The 15,095-nt window shown below is 34.9% G+C and overlaps 1 protein-coding gene across 4 annotated transcripts in view; it reads right to left on the reverse strand.

Moving 5' to 3' along the window:
• Positions 1–15,095, reverse strand: part of USH2A (usherin) — a 372,227-nt gene that overhangs the window by 231,060 nt on the left and 126,072 nt on the right. For all 4 annotated transcript variants that reach the window (XM_062605800.1, XM_062605798.1, XM_062605802.1 and 1 more), the window contains exons 22-26: positions 9,555–9,685; positions 3,446–3,572; positions 2,954–3,055; positions 1,294–1,482; positions 681–811 (exon numbers count right to left, since the gene is read on the reverse strand). In XM_062605800.1, the coding sequence (XP_062461784.1) occupies positions 681–811; positions 1,294–1,482; positions 2,954–3,055; positions 3,446–3,572; positions 9,555–9,685 (680 nt within the window). The remainder of the gene's footprint in view (positions 1–680; positions 812–1,293; positions 1,483–2,953; positions 3,056–3,445; positions 3,573–9,554; positions 9,686–15,095) is intronic.

The raw sequence follows: 15,095 nt of genomic DNA on the forward strand, positions 1-15,095 counted from the left end.
TTTATTAGGATACCAAACAATTTCTGGATACCAGACAATTTCTGTCATTAACTTTTTGATTCACAATTTAATTGATTTTGTTCTAGTATGAAAACTGGGAAATTGGGTAATTCTATACTTTCCCAGGAATGAAGTGAAACCTTTTAATACATATTTTTGTTTTTTTTTTCTAATCCCTTATAATGCAGCAAGAGAATAATTGAGAATAAATAAAGAGAATAATTCTGCTCTTCATATACTGATATCTTTCTTAGTTATAAATAACACAGGTAATTTATTCTGAGCATTTGTTGGAGTCTTTTTGCTCCCTTTACACTTTGCTGTGCACAGCATTCCAAAACAAGTAAAACACAAAAATAACTTATTGTTTGAAATTTCTTTACATGCCGGACATAGAATCATAGAATAGTTAGAGTTGGAAACTAGTTTCAACCCCCCTGTCATGGGCAGGGACAACTCGCATTAAACCATGTCTTTGAAGACTCCATTCAACCTGGCCTTGAACATTGCCAGAGACGGAGCATTCACAACTTCATCGGGCAACCCATTTAAGCACCTCACATCACCCTCACAGTAAAGAACTTTTTCCTTTTATCTAACCTAAACTACTCCTGTTTATCTCAATGGTCAACACTCACAAGTCATACCTGAATATAGTATATTTGTATTTCTGAACTTACTGCAAGATAATCTGGGCCATCTTTATTGTAAACAAACAGAAGCAATCCATTCAGTTGATCTGTTCTAAATTTGAATGAAATCTCAAATTCCAGTCCACCACTGAAAACACCTGAATGCAGTTCCAGGAACCCTTGAAAGAAAGTGAACACATGCCTATGTTAATCAAATACATAAAATAAATAGGTTCAAGAAACCAAAAGCAAAAATCTAGGTGCTATTTTCTACTTTGACATAAATAATTCAGGTTTCAAGATTAAAGTTTACAACTTTATCACCCAGTTTTGTAAAGGACAGTTATCCATAACATATTGCAACAAACAACTGGTGCAATGTCCCACATTTTGCTACCTGGCATTTTTTTAGGCCCTCTTCAAAAGTGAAAATTTACCTTTTACATGCATATCAAATCTTCATTACAGCACCTATTTGTGATTTCAATTCCTCTTTCTTGTGGTAGCCTTTGCTAAACCCAGAAGCCAAATTTTAAAGCATTCAAAAATAATCCTATATAACTAAAACTGTTTTGAAAAGCAGATCACTGCAACACTTTTGATATGATCATCTTTTATACCTCAAAACCATATTGGTTAGTGCAGCAGTACAGCAAACTACCTTTGCCGAGAAAATGTGCTCCTTCTAAGAGAACGACGGGGCATCCTTCCCAAATATGACAAACATTGTTCTGCTCTTCAGCATCCTCCCAGTTCAAAGATTCCCAGTTTTCATAGGGAGTGTGCACTTTTTTCAAATATATGTCACTGAGACACCCCACAAATCCTTTCTGGACTATCATTTTCATCCCTGCAAAAAAGGAAAATAATCGGTTTAAGCCTGCAAATAAACACAGGGATTAAGTTGTATGCTTTATACATCCTCACCCTATCATATATGCCCATGTGTGCATTGATAAAGAGCCATCAATGACTTCATAAAGATGGTCTCCAAGCTAACTCCAGACTTCTGGATGGGTCTAGTCACTAAAGACAGCAGCTACTCCTATGTAGCTGGAAAAGATTAAACTTTGTGAGACTTTGCATACAGATACTTTACAAATGAACTGCGTAAATCTACTCCATGAAAATTCCAAAGCAAGTTTGCAGATTTACCCTCTTTAAACAAAACCATAATTCTGAAGAAAGGCATGCATCTTCTGTATAGAAAGAAACAGTGCTACAAAAGCTAAAGCAGAAGCTTCCTCAAGAAGTTTAGAAGCTTCCTCAGGAAGTTTTTCTTTCCTTGTTTGGATAAAAATAATAGTGATTTATGGCTGCTAACTCTTTCTTTAATGAGGACAAAAATATGAAGCAGCTTTTATAGATGGCCTTCTCTTAAATGGTATTTTTAGTCAATCTCATTTTGATTATGTAGCTGTTTTTTGAGGGAGGCGTCCTGGATTACTTTATGAACCAAAGTTTTAGAAGAAGACATGCATGTATTTTTGGTTTTAGTAAGGTCACATAAAGAAGGAAAGAGAGAGTTGAACTCTCTGTGTACCTCACATCAAGTCATCAGCTAGATTTCATGTCTTTTTCAGTGACGGGAACACAAACTTAATAAACAATTTGGCTTTTAGTTAATTATGTAAAAAGAAACTCAAATCCAAAAAACAAAAATGAAAACCTGCATATGAATCCAGTAAGAACAGCTGATTGTATACTGGTTTTGTATGCAGTCACCTCTGTGCTATCTGCTGGTAGAATATACACTTGGCACATACACCAAGTTTATATATGAGAACATATGTTTATTGATTCTTCTCAAAGCCAGCTATAATCCAGCTCATGAATACAGCTGTAGAATACAGATGTATTCATATACCACTGATTTCAATGCAATAATCCCTGAAGGATTCAAACTCAAACCAAAAAAGCCATCCCGGCATCTAGATGGGATGGTGGGATGTATAACCCTGTGCTTAAGCTAATAAAACCAATTTGTACATATATTTCTAAAAAGAATTTGGGAACCTAGAATGTAAAACATACCCATAAGTTTCACACGCACACCAGTTCTGTATATAAAATTCATTAAAATGGACATGGACCTCATGTACTTCTTTATTGATAATGAAATCAGCTATAAAGATATCCCAAAAGATAAAATTCAAGAAACTGTACAGACATATTTTTGATTAAAACAATTATGTAAATAATTATGCAAATTAATTACCGTCCTCATGTTTCTGACACAATGTCGATACAGCCTACAGCGCTGGAAAAGCAGTTAAGTCAGTGCCACTGTGTAGGATTTGTTATACCACAACCATACTCACCTACATCTTTTCTCACAATAGTATAACCCTGTGGAAGTCCTCCAACAAAAACTCCTGTGTTCTCTCCAATCATGGTGCTGCCACTAGTTGCTAAGGAAAAACCTGAAAAAAACAGGTCATTATTCTTGAGTGCTTTCAAAGGATTTTCAACTCAGTATCACAATACTGATATTTGATAAGAGACTAATATTCTAATACTTTCCCATACATATCCAGGAATATTTATAGCCCTGTTTTACAAAAGCATGTTAACAAAATCACAGATCTAAAAGCACAAAAAGGCAAAATCCTCCTACTTACTATTAAATTATCAAAGATTCACATCAGACAGATACCTCAGGTGCACACACAAAACAATAGTAATTTTGTCAAGAAATGAAGTGAATGAATTTTTTGCTGTATGTAGGAACACGGGTAGTGGAAAAGTAAGCAAGTGAGCAATATCCTAAGTAATACCAAAACTACAAAGCAAAATGAAACTGCATCGATTACCTGTGTACTGCCCATCCACTGTGATGTTTCCCAGTGCTTGAATTCTTGTAGCAATTATTTGGTGCCAACTGTTATCATTGTACTCTTTTCCACCATCATTAGTTGGAGTGACTGCTACCGCAGACCCCTTTTTATTAAGAGAAGAATCTGATTAAGAATATTGTGAAGATTTTTCATTACACTTTACAACATTCTGTGGCATAGAAGATCCAAAAATAAGGATAGAAGTCCTCTCTTTAACTTGTTTTGGAACACTGAATGAAGTTGAGGACTGATTTCCCCACTAAATTAACCTTCTCAAATAATAGATGAGAGATCAAGGATCCACTTTCTATTAAAAATAGAAAACCTGTGTGGCTTCCCTGACAAAGAAAATGATGAGACACAAATTATTGAAGGTCATGTCACACAGTTCTTTTTTTATTTAATTTTTAAATTAAGTCCCTGTTTAACTACTTCATGAATTGCTATGGTTGTGAAGTTTGATAGCCACAATTCAATGTAGGATCCACAGAAAGCAACTGCCTATCAGGATTGTTGTCTGCAGCTCCTGTCAACAGCAAGGAACCCAAAAAGAGGTGAATATAGGACAGTATAAAGATGTAAGTTCTGTCCCTGTTAACCTGGTCTCAAAAGGACTTCAATATTTAGGTTAGAGAGTATAATATGTTTATGAAGGAAAAGGTCATGTCAAGAGATCCAGATTAAAAAAAAAAAATAAGTGAATTATTGAGGATATTTTCACTGTACAAGGGATGCTTGTCAAAATGTTTTTAAATTTACCTACAATTTTTAACTCTTTTTAATACATCAACAATAAAAAAAGATATGAGCAGTGAATTTAGAGACACCCATAATAAAATAGAGATAAATCTTTTCTGAATAGCTGAGTAAGAGTAATAGAACATATGCCTCTGCCAAACCAAATCTCAAGATGGTAAACTACCACAATACCATGTAAAAATCATATAACGATGGAATAAAAATAAAACTAATGTACTTCAAGAATTTTCCTGAAAGTTATATCCAAATAATCTTCTAACTTCCCAACAATTCCTGTAATATTGTCTCAGGACTTTATACCATACTTGAATGGCCAGGAAACTCAAATTCTGAATCACATTCTGAATCACTGTCAAATTCACAAAACGGAACTGTCCTATGTAGCAGGCAACCACAGAATGGAAAAACATTTCTTTTCATAGGCACTACACAATATTAAAGAATCACAACCTCTGCAGGTACTTTATGGCTTAAAAAAAAAAAAAAATCAAACAACAAAAAAAACTCTATTTCCAAAAAACATATAAAAAAAAAATCTGAGTTTTCTTATATTTGGGTGTCTAAGATGTTATTTTGCAGTAGCAAATCACACAGTTCAGGATTATTTTCCCCCAGTTGTTCTAGTTCTTTCTGGCCCAAGTATTCAGGCACATGAAGGAAACCTGTTGATAAGCAAATGTACCTACTCTGATTAATACTAAAAACTTCCTGTTAAAATTTAGTATCCTGGCTTTAGTGATGTGCATCTATTAGAAAATGCTTGTCAGAATATAGATTTATGAACACCGCATATATTTTAGAGTATATTTTGACTTGGGGACTGTCACTGCATATCATATACATAAAAGTATATATGATGTGTACATACATACATGATTACAGAAAAATAATTCCCCATGAATATTTATAGCACATTTCCTACTCGTTTCAGCCAACGTCTTGGTACTGAGGCAGTTTGTACAGCAGTCCTCTGTCCCATGGTAACAATACAAAGCTATATATCCTTACATACCAATGTGCACTTTTTCATATACTATTTTTTATTGTCTTCTCTCCTATTTCAACATTTTAATATTTTACAAACACACATTTCATTATCGTAGTTTAATAATTAAAACCAGAACTGGTGTCATGCCCAATTAATGTGCCCTGGTAGCATGCCCATTAGTTTTTCCATTAGTGAATTCAACAATACTAATGGGATTACTAGCGTGGGATGCTAATTGGGCGTGACATAAGAAACTGGCTTACTTCTTAGCATACCCTTGCCAATGATGAAATTAATGAGCATTTTATTAAATGCTGTCTCATCAAAGTGCACTTAGTTAGCGATAAAATTGTTACAAACGATGCTGCATTCTAAAGATCAGGTGCCTGAATAAGTGGTTCTTCATATTATGTTTAAGAGCAATCTAGACCATTAACAGGGTGGGTTTTTTTTTTACATCAGAAACCACATTTATTTGTAACCAGTTCAATCTGGGACCACACAACCATATGGGCTAACCCAGGCTTTATTTCAGGGGGCAAAAAACTTGACAGAAAAAAGTGGTGTTTAGGGTTCAGTATGCACTGCATTGGAGGCCTCTGTATGACATTTTATCCATTTTAACCCAGTTGCTCTGTGATCACATTCAAATATCCTGTTGTGAAATGGCTTGTTATGCGTTTTGAAAATTACACATAGGGAACCAAATCTGAGTAAGTTTGCCAAGGCATACAGTAAGTCTTAACTTTTAGTAGTTCTTAGCAATAATGAAGCAAATATGAATCTGTGTCTCTTCATGATTAAATCTGCATTCATGAAAATACACAGAAGCATCACAAAGACACTGTCTAGGTGACAGTAACTACACTACTCCCAGTCAAGTTCTTTCAATGCTCAAACTCCTACCACTGAGGAGGTGAAAAAGTACTGAAGTTTTGCCAATGCCAAGCAGCAAGGTATATCTGGGATTCATAGCTATGTATTCTCCATCTCCTTCTTTTTTTTCGGGGGTGGGGGGAAGGGGGGAGGTGTTACAGCTGACCCTCAGACTGTGCCTGCTATTTTAACCTCTGCCCAAACCAAAGGCATTAAGAAAAATATTCGATGTTCCTCCTTTTTGCTATAAAGAAAATGGAATTTTCTTTATAGCAAAAATTTGCTATATTAGAAAATGGATCATCTTCAACAATAGAAAAGCTGGATTCAATTCCCTTCATTTTGTGAGAAGAATCCCAATAAGTTTTAATAGGATTGTTATAATTACTAAGCAAATAGGTGCTCCAGATTGGCCTTAAATTTTCAGTGTTAGTGATTTCACTTTGTATAAAACATTGAGTGCTTTCCTGGAAAAAAGAACAAATGACCTGTAGACACCAAAAGAACTATAGATTTAGCTAGAGTTGATTGTGTAATTTAGGGATGGATGTAAAGGCACTATGATGTGAAGAAAAGCCACAGGCAGCTGAAGGTTTGCAGGCACAATGAGTTTGGAGGAAGGTCTGCGGAACACTTTAATTATACAGACAAGACTGAGGAAGACATCTCTTAGCAAAAAAACTCATGATTTGTGGACCATGAGTAGCAACCAGTAAAGAATGACAGTAAAACAATTAGGAAGGAAAAAAGAGCAGCTTGACGACACAAATGGGTGACAAAAGAGATGGTCAGTCAACAGATAGATAGATGAATGGTGGTGCATGTAAAGTCGAGAGAAGTATGAATGGGCAGGAAGGAAAGGATGTGAAACTAACACCTCAAGAAGGAAGAAGTTAGGCAGCTGAAGACTCCTCACTAAGAAGACTTGGCAGGACTATCTCCAGAGCAGATACAACAAAGAGAAAATTTGCTGCTGATGATGAGCAAAGATACATACCAGAATCTTAAAAGGGACTATGGGTAAAACTAATTAACCTGTGACAGGACACTGCTGGAAGGGAGTACACCGCACTGGTATAGATAAAAAGCAGCAGAGACACAACTGTCATCAGAAGGAATGTTTGCAATTTTTAAGAGAAAGCACAAAGGCAGGGCCATAAATGCTTATTATATATGCTATAAACATGATTAGAGAAAGCAATGAATCTACTTGGTTAAGAAACCACATGATGTCAGTAGTAATTAAAGCATTTGCACATGAATGCAAACTGATGCCCAAACTAAAGATTAAGAAATGTTGTTACAGAACATGATACATGATATTACAGCAAATTGCAAATAATGGCAAAAGAAGCAAACAAACATAGAAACAAAGGTACAGGTAGTAAGGTAGCACAGAATATTAAGGATATGGAGAACTGAAAAATTTTGGTAACTGAATTTTTCACGGGTAAAAATTTTTGAAAAGGATACTACAAGAAATACATTGATGTGGGCCACAGTACATTACTTCTGTATCTGAGAATGCACAGGAATCTCTTCCACATTATTAATGAGGAATTAGAAAGCATTAGCTTTCAAGATAGATAGTAAGTAAATGTTAAGACCTACACTATACCTGGATGTCTTGAATGACAGATTGTTTTAATTTCTATGAACAGTCACTGAAACACTAATATAGCCGATTTTAGACTTCATAAGAGGGAAAAACATGGAAGCGATGATCCTAAAAATCAGCATGGGACAGAGTTGTCTGATTCAAGTGAAACAAAGATAAACAAAGATATATTCATAAACAATTTCTTAAAATTCAAGATAGCAATTATTGCAATATTAGCTGAACTGAGGTGATCTAGGAACTGAATATGGACAAGATGTACACTTTTTACAGTTAAAAGGTAAAAAAACGGAAACAAAAAGGTCAGAATGAAGAAACAAAAAGTAAAACCCCCAAAGCAGCCACTCTCCCATCTGTCCAACCTCCTCCCCACCCCCTAAATCCAAACAAATGCAACATCTCCTGGGGAATGAGTCCAATCTAGCTGACGTACAGGTACTTCTGAAGGAGCAAATCTGCAGGAGGGCTACGAATACTATTTGAAGCACTAAAATCCTAGTTAAAAGATATCTATTTCCATTAAAACAAACAACTAAATAAAAATAAATCAAACTATTACACTAAGACCTTGCAAAGGAAGTAAAAATTCCTTTGTAGCTAAGTGAAGGTATAAGTGTAAAAGAGAAGAGAGACCTATTAAAATGCAGATGAGGGCAACATGAATGACTTTGTTAAGCATAGTCCCAAAAAATTGAAGTACATATTGATTCAGCTTGCAGCAAGGAAAAGATAAAGCCTATGTGTAAATCCAATGGAAATAATAGAAAGTTATATCTTGGGATCAGAAGCACATTTAATGTTTTCTAGCATAGGGATCAAATACCCAGTAGCCTCTGTGCAGCACCATGCCTCCTTTACAGATTCTCCAGAGCTGAAGGTGGTCTTCACTGCTGCACAACACCTCCACATGGTCGTGAAACCTCAGTGCCTGGACCATGGCAGAGCTCATGAAGCACAGGTTAACAGTGGATCATCAAATCAATAAATCCCCACCAGTTTATACCATTAAGCATTTCTGTTCAACCCCCTCCACAGCAGTAGACACAATGCCAATCACATAATTGAGGTGTGACAGAAGGTATAGCTGATAGAGCAACCAGGCCTTTCAACAACACTGAGGCAGAAGTAACCTTACAGAAAGGATGCACATATATGGAGATATATGATACCGCATTCTGACAGCATCATTAGGAAATCAAATAACTACTTAATCACTTAGTTTCTTGCATATTTATGAAATATAAGTGAGCCTGTAATGCTTTGCTATTCCATGTGGAGATCTGAGCTTGGGGTGCAGAGCAAACAGAAAATACTCAAACAGAAATGCAGGGCATGTGGCCTTATTTTTTAATTTTAATTATTTGATAATATTTCCCTCTTTATTTATGTCTTTTCTATGGTCATTATTACTAGAAGTGAGAGGCAATATGTATCACATTAATGTCAGCATACTGATTTTGGCAGGAAATGACAAAGTCTCAAGATGGGAGGCTTAAAAATAATTAAATATATATAACCCCTATTTGCTAATTCAAAACTTAGATTTATCCACCTTTGCAATCTTGGTACTTCAGGCTGTTAGGTGGTGTTTGGTGGTACTGACAGAAAACCTGAACCCATAGAAAGGAAAGGAAAAAATGAAGTCATGAACTGTGGCAAAAAATGAGCAAGGCTTTAGTGTTTCAGTGTTTCGCTCCCAAAAATTTCCAGTTACCCAAGGGTTCTGAAAGGCAAATTAACTTGTATCAAATAAAAACCAAGAAAAAAAACAGAAAGGATAACAATGTAAAGAAGTACTGGAAAAAAATATAAGCTAATTTTATAGGATTCTGTCTTTGTTGTACCTGTGGATCAAAAAGAAAGTAAGGACGCCCACTCCTCAGCTGAAGGGCAATATATTCTTCCTGATTCCCGGGTGATGCGGAGAAAAAAATCAAACCATCAGGTTCCTGGGTTCTAAATTTCACTTTAATACCTGGCAAGAAAAAGCAAAAAGATGGTTCATGCCAAAAGTGGTTCTCATGCATTCTAACAAAAATTACAAACAAAATGTTGGTTTACAAATAGCAGTAACATGGCAAAGCAAGACCGTCAGACTTTTCCTCACCTAAAACCCTTGCTAATCATTACAGGAGAAATTGTACTACGCCAGATTTAATCAGCCCTTGAGAAAAATACTTGTGATTTCAGAGCCCTTACCATCCTATAGAAAAATATATGTAGTTGAGACTTACGCTGTTTAGTAACTTCCTTCTTAAGAAAAATAGAATTCAGCATACTGTTCTAATATTTGATATTTTATGTGTGGATTTTCACCTGCCACTTAATATTTCTACTGGTAAAGTAGGAATGAGGGTCCTGTATGAAAGGATTTCTAAGAAGAATAGTGGGGTTTTGGTTCCAAAAGATAGAAACATTTATATACACATTCTTTTACAAATTCACATATCTAAGTGCACAAAGAATGCCTGGAAAACAACAGGTTTTAACAAAAATTGGAAATACCCCAAGGAATAATGGACGAACTAAGCTTAATTAAGAACTTTCCAGATCATTATTAATAGTCCCCCATTTGACTTCTGATAAAATATTGTCTCAGCATATGAAATGTCATTCAAATGACATACAAGGAAAAACTATGTTCATTAAATTATTTTTTTTCCCCAAAAGATACCACAGATATATCAAAACAAGCTAAAAAGCTTTTAACTACTGCAATACTGTTGTCCAGTGTATAAACTTCCTCAGTAACTATCTGAGAACAAATTAATGAAACAATTCATAAGGAAACTATCCCATTTCAAATAGCATAATGATGAATAAACAAGTTTCAGATAAACACCTTTTTTTTTATGACTATATCACCTTTCTCTTAAGCTGTCTTCTGAAATATCACCTTACAGAAACAAGAAAGTTACAAAACCATATGTAGGGAAAAAGCATACTTGGAAAGGGAAATGAAAAGGCAGCAATAGCAACATCTACCTATACAAGACACTTCATCATGTTTCTGTGTAAAATGATGTTTACAGAACAGAGTAATTTATTGAGGTTTGCCCAACTTCAAAGTATTCAGTTTTTTCACATGTATTTGCACTACCTTGTAAGGCAGAACATAGTAAGTGACAAAACCTTTTCTTGCAGACAGAATCTATATTCTAAAAAAATAAGAAATCATAATTCTGATGCCCATTCCTATTAGATCACACTTGTTCATTACCTATGCCCATAAGAAATATCCTTTGACCCCATTTGTTACATAAATGTTTTCATGCAAATCACATGATACACTCACAGATATGAAATATATTCTCTGGGCAGTGAAAATCAGTCATGCTATTAAAATACCTGCAAAAAGCACGTGTACACAGGTAACACCCAGCAAGTAAAAGTTCAACAGTGCTCATACTTCAGGAAAAGCATAGCTTTGCCTGGCTCAGAAATAACCACTATTGCTGTACTTAGAGCTCTGAGGTATCTCTACCTGCAACATCTTCTGTAGAGGTTGAGACTGATAGCCTCTAAACCCAGCCATGGAGAGCACAGTTAGTTTAACAAGCTGCCAGTGTTTTTATCAAGCTGCCAAAAGATATTTCTGAGAACCAGAGGATCCCACCTCACACCTACTTCAGAAAGACAAACACAAACATAGACTGATAGAATAGGTAGGGCTTGAAAAGACCTTTAGATCATGTAGTTTCAACCCCCCATAACTGAGTTTCTGCAAAAGCAGCAATATTTTATAATGTTGCTTTACAAAATATAAATTAAATGGCTCATAACAGTAATACTGAAGCAACATGTTATGCAGGAACTTACTTGCTTCTGTGGATATTGAAAAGGCTTACAAACCTGAATTCCTGCCTGTAGAGCTGCCGAAAGCAGCCATTGTTTTCAGTCATAGCCCATACAGTAAATTCTTCTGAATTCATATGTCACGTATTACCTAACTCAGAAAAAAACTCTGCCCCTTTAAGTTCAGGTATCTCTGGAGTTTCTCATGAGATAAAGAAGTTCATAGATAAGTACTTTCAGTATTAATGTTTTCTTGTATTTCTAGAAGTGAATGCAATGGAGAAACCAAATATTAAGCAAACATATTCCCATAGATAATGTTTTCATTGGAAGATAAAACTTGTGAAATTAGTATTTTTCACAGGAACATACTAAATAAGAAAAAAAATAATCTGAAAAGATTTCTCAAGTCCCAAGTTGGACCTCATAGTCGGAACAAACATAGCTAGAAATCCCATTCAAGAAAGGAGAGTATTTTGCAAGAAATTTTCTCAAAGACTGCTGTCTATTACTTCAGTATGGATGTCTAAAGCCTTAACTTCAATGTTAAATATGACAGATAAATAGAAACATAAATGAAATAGCGATATTACAATTACTTCTGCAATTTTTCATATACAGAAACTGCATCTCAGCCGCAATACTGAGGCTACCAAATCTTGGATGGGCAGCATGACCATCTGTGGGGCATATTGAAGGAATGTACTTTTAATCAGCTGATCATGAACTGCAACTCAAGAATTCACCTAACAGCACTGTTTATGCGACAAAAATGATTGGTGTGTAAGGAGCTGGCTATAATTCCTGGAGTAAAAACCAACAAGAAATTCTACTGGAAATTAAACATTCATGTACACCATAGAAATAAAATCTTTAATTCCATTTCAAATTATAGCTGTAGTTGAACAGGTGTCAGAATTAATTTAATTATAAATAATAAAATTACTTCAATTTCTGTAATTGAATTTTTTTAATTGTAATGGCATTGTACAAAACATAATACAAGCAGTCCGTACAGTGAACATAAAAGAAAAAAGAATAGAAAGTAATAAAAGGATAAGTAAAATAAATTATTACTATTAGTATTAATACTACTATTAGTATTAATGTTTTAAAGTATCCCAAAGTGCGTTAAGGAAGACTGACCTGTCAGGATCCACAGTTTCAACTTATGCAGTAGTAGATGGTGATTAGATTTTTCTCCTACTTTCAAAGATGGCACAGACAGTTTAGTAGAGAAATAGGGATGTGAGTGACCAATGCAGGCATTCTAAAGGCATTCAACTGAGCAGTATCAGCCTGTTACCCTGCAAGGGCACACAGTTTTAAGAGTTCCTTTTAGTAGAATGCTGATATTAAAAGTGAAAAGATATTCTATCACTATAATGTCAGATGAGTTAGAATCCAGGTTTTCACCTAGTACAGAAAAGTAAATGGAGCACCTCTTTGCCTCTGTCATGTACATTTAGCAATTCTGAGAACTTCAGCAACATTTCAGATTCAGACTCAGATTCACATCTGGGTCCAGGTTCTACTATCACAATTCAATGGGGCTTACAAGATCTGCACAGAAGTACTTAACAGGCATAAAATGTGCTCTTGAGAGGCTGGCTGTAGTTTTTGCCTAAAGAAAGTTTAGAGAGCATACAGGATTATTCTGAGTTTAGAAAAGGCAGTCGGTAGTTGGGGGAAAATATTAATAAATTAGAGCAGCTCCCAGATTAGCATAACATATACTAATAATTTATAATTACTAAAGCAATAAAATTCACTTCTGATTAATGCTAAACATTTCTTCCTGCAGAATAAAAACTTTAGATTTTGTTTGATTCAAACTACTCACTCACAGAAAAGAGGTTTTGCTTTCCAATTAAACTGAATTTCAATTTAAATTTTTACTGGGCATTGCAAAATACAAAACCATTTACAGCACTCAAATAATGTTTTTCAACTTTTTGAATTTTTGGGGAAGAGGAGCTGAGGAGAGAAGGCAAGAGAGATTCAGAGAGGCAAGGTAATCAAAGACATCTTTTGCAATAAAATCTGAGAGATTTCAGCAGTGACCTACTTAAAACTGATCTCTTTGACCCATACACTCAGCTAAAATATCTGTAAAGTACCATTCTTTACAATTGGATATTAAGAGTCCAAGTCAAAATAGCCAGCAAATAAAAGTTATTAGACTCATTAAATACATAGCAGTTGCCACAAGCCTCAAAAGTCCCATGCCCCTTCACCAAAACCTAGGTATAACCACATGAACAAATCCGTCCAAAAAGCATCAAGAACAGCTACATAAATATATTTCCAACCTTCATGCACTCAGGAATAATAATACTATTTTTATTTGCATCAATACATAAAATCCCAACCCATATGCATAAGATTAATAAGAAAGAATAATAACTAGATACCCTAGCACACTGGGGACAATTTCTTTGTGGAATCAGAAAATCCTAAACAGAAAACAGTGTACATTGCAACTGGAAAAACCTGCCTAATATCTAGAAAATCACAAAGCATTATTAGAAATGAATTTTGCATAATCTGTGAAGCACATTCATTTTCTGTGCAATTTCTCCCAGAATCGAACAAACATGATTTGCATCTGCTTTCTACTTACATCATTATATGAAATGGTGTAAATAACTATATAATTGTACATTCCAATCAAATTAACAGAAACTTGGCAAAGAAAGCCATTTCTTTACCCTTACTAAAGCCTTTATTTTCACTTAATGCATACTAAAATGAACAGAAACTGCCTACAGAACTTTGACAAGAGCATAGGGCTCTCAGCAGTACCTTCAGGATGACAACTGTTAAGCACTTACTTAATATTAAGACTATGTACAAATGCTTTTGTCTAATCAAAGTACATTTCTCCACAGAAATTATAAATCTTTTTTTTTCTTTTTCAGATGGGGACTAAAAGTCTCAGTACTATCTACTTTCATTGAATTAATATTTAGTTGTTGTTCTCTCTGTGAGAGTGATTCTGTATGCTACATGTCATTACAGTAGCTAAAACACATTTTAAAATTTATTTAATAGGAAATGCACCTTTAAAAAAAAAAAAAGAAGGGAGACTTCACATAAATGGATCAGTATTTGAAGCAGTTTCATGTAACAGACAGCAGAATTAGAAGAAAAGAAGGAACTCAGAGGACACTTGCCTGGACATGCTTAAGAATATCCTCTGCTGAATACAAGTTCTTCATACTTTGTGATGTTCTATAGCTTTCTGGATTCTATCGAGAGAAGAAGCTGGAAAGCATGCTTCTCAAATCTGTCCAACATCTTTTGTTGCCTTTGGTACAGGAACAGGCTCCATCTTTGACTATATCTTAATGTGTTTGAAAATACTTTCGAAGTTCATCATCACCGATGTTACAGGGTTAGCAATTCCATTGATGAAGTAAATGCTGTCCATTTTTAAGTTGCTTTAGTTTTTTAGTAGAAATATAAAATATATACTTGTACATATGTATAAGGACATACATATCATAGAATCATAGAATAGTTAGGGTTGGAAAGGACCTTAAGATCATCAAGTTCCAATCCCCCTGCCATGAGGCAGGGACACCTCA

The sequence above is a fragment of the Pezoporus occidentalis genome, unplaced genomic scaffold, assembly GCF_034315485.1.
Source record: "Pezoporus occidentalis ecotype Australia unplaced genomic scaffold, CSIRO_AGI_Poc_V1 ctg93, whole genome shotgun sequence".
NCBI classification, from domain to species: Eukaryota; Metazoa; Chordata; class Aves; order Psittaciformes; family Psittacidae; genus Pezoporus; species Pezoporus occidentalis.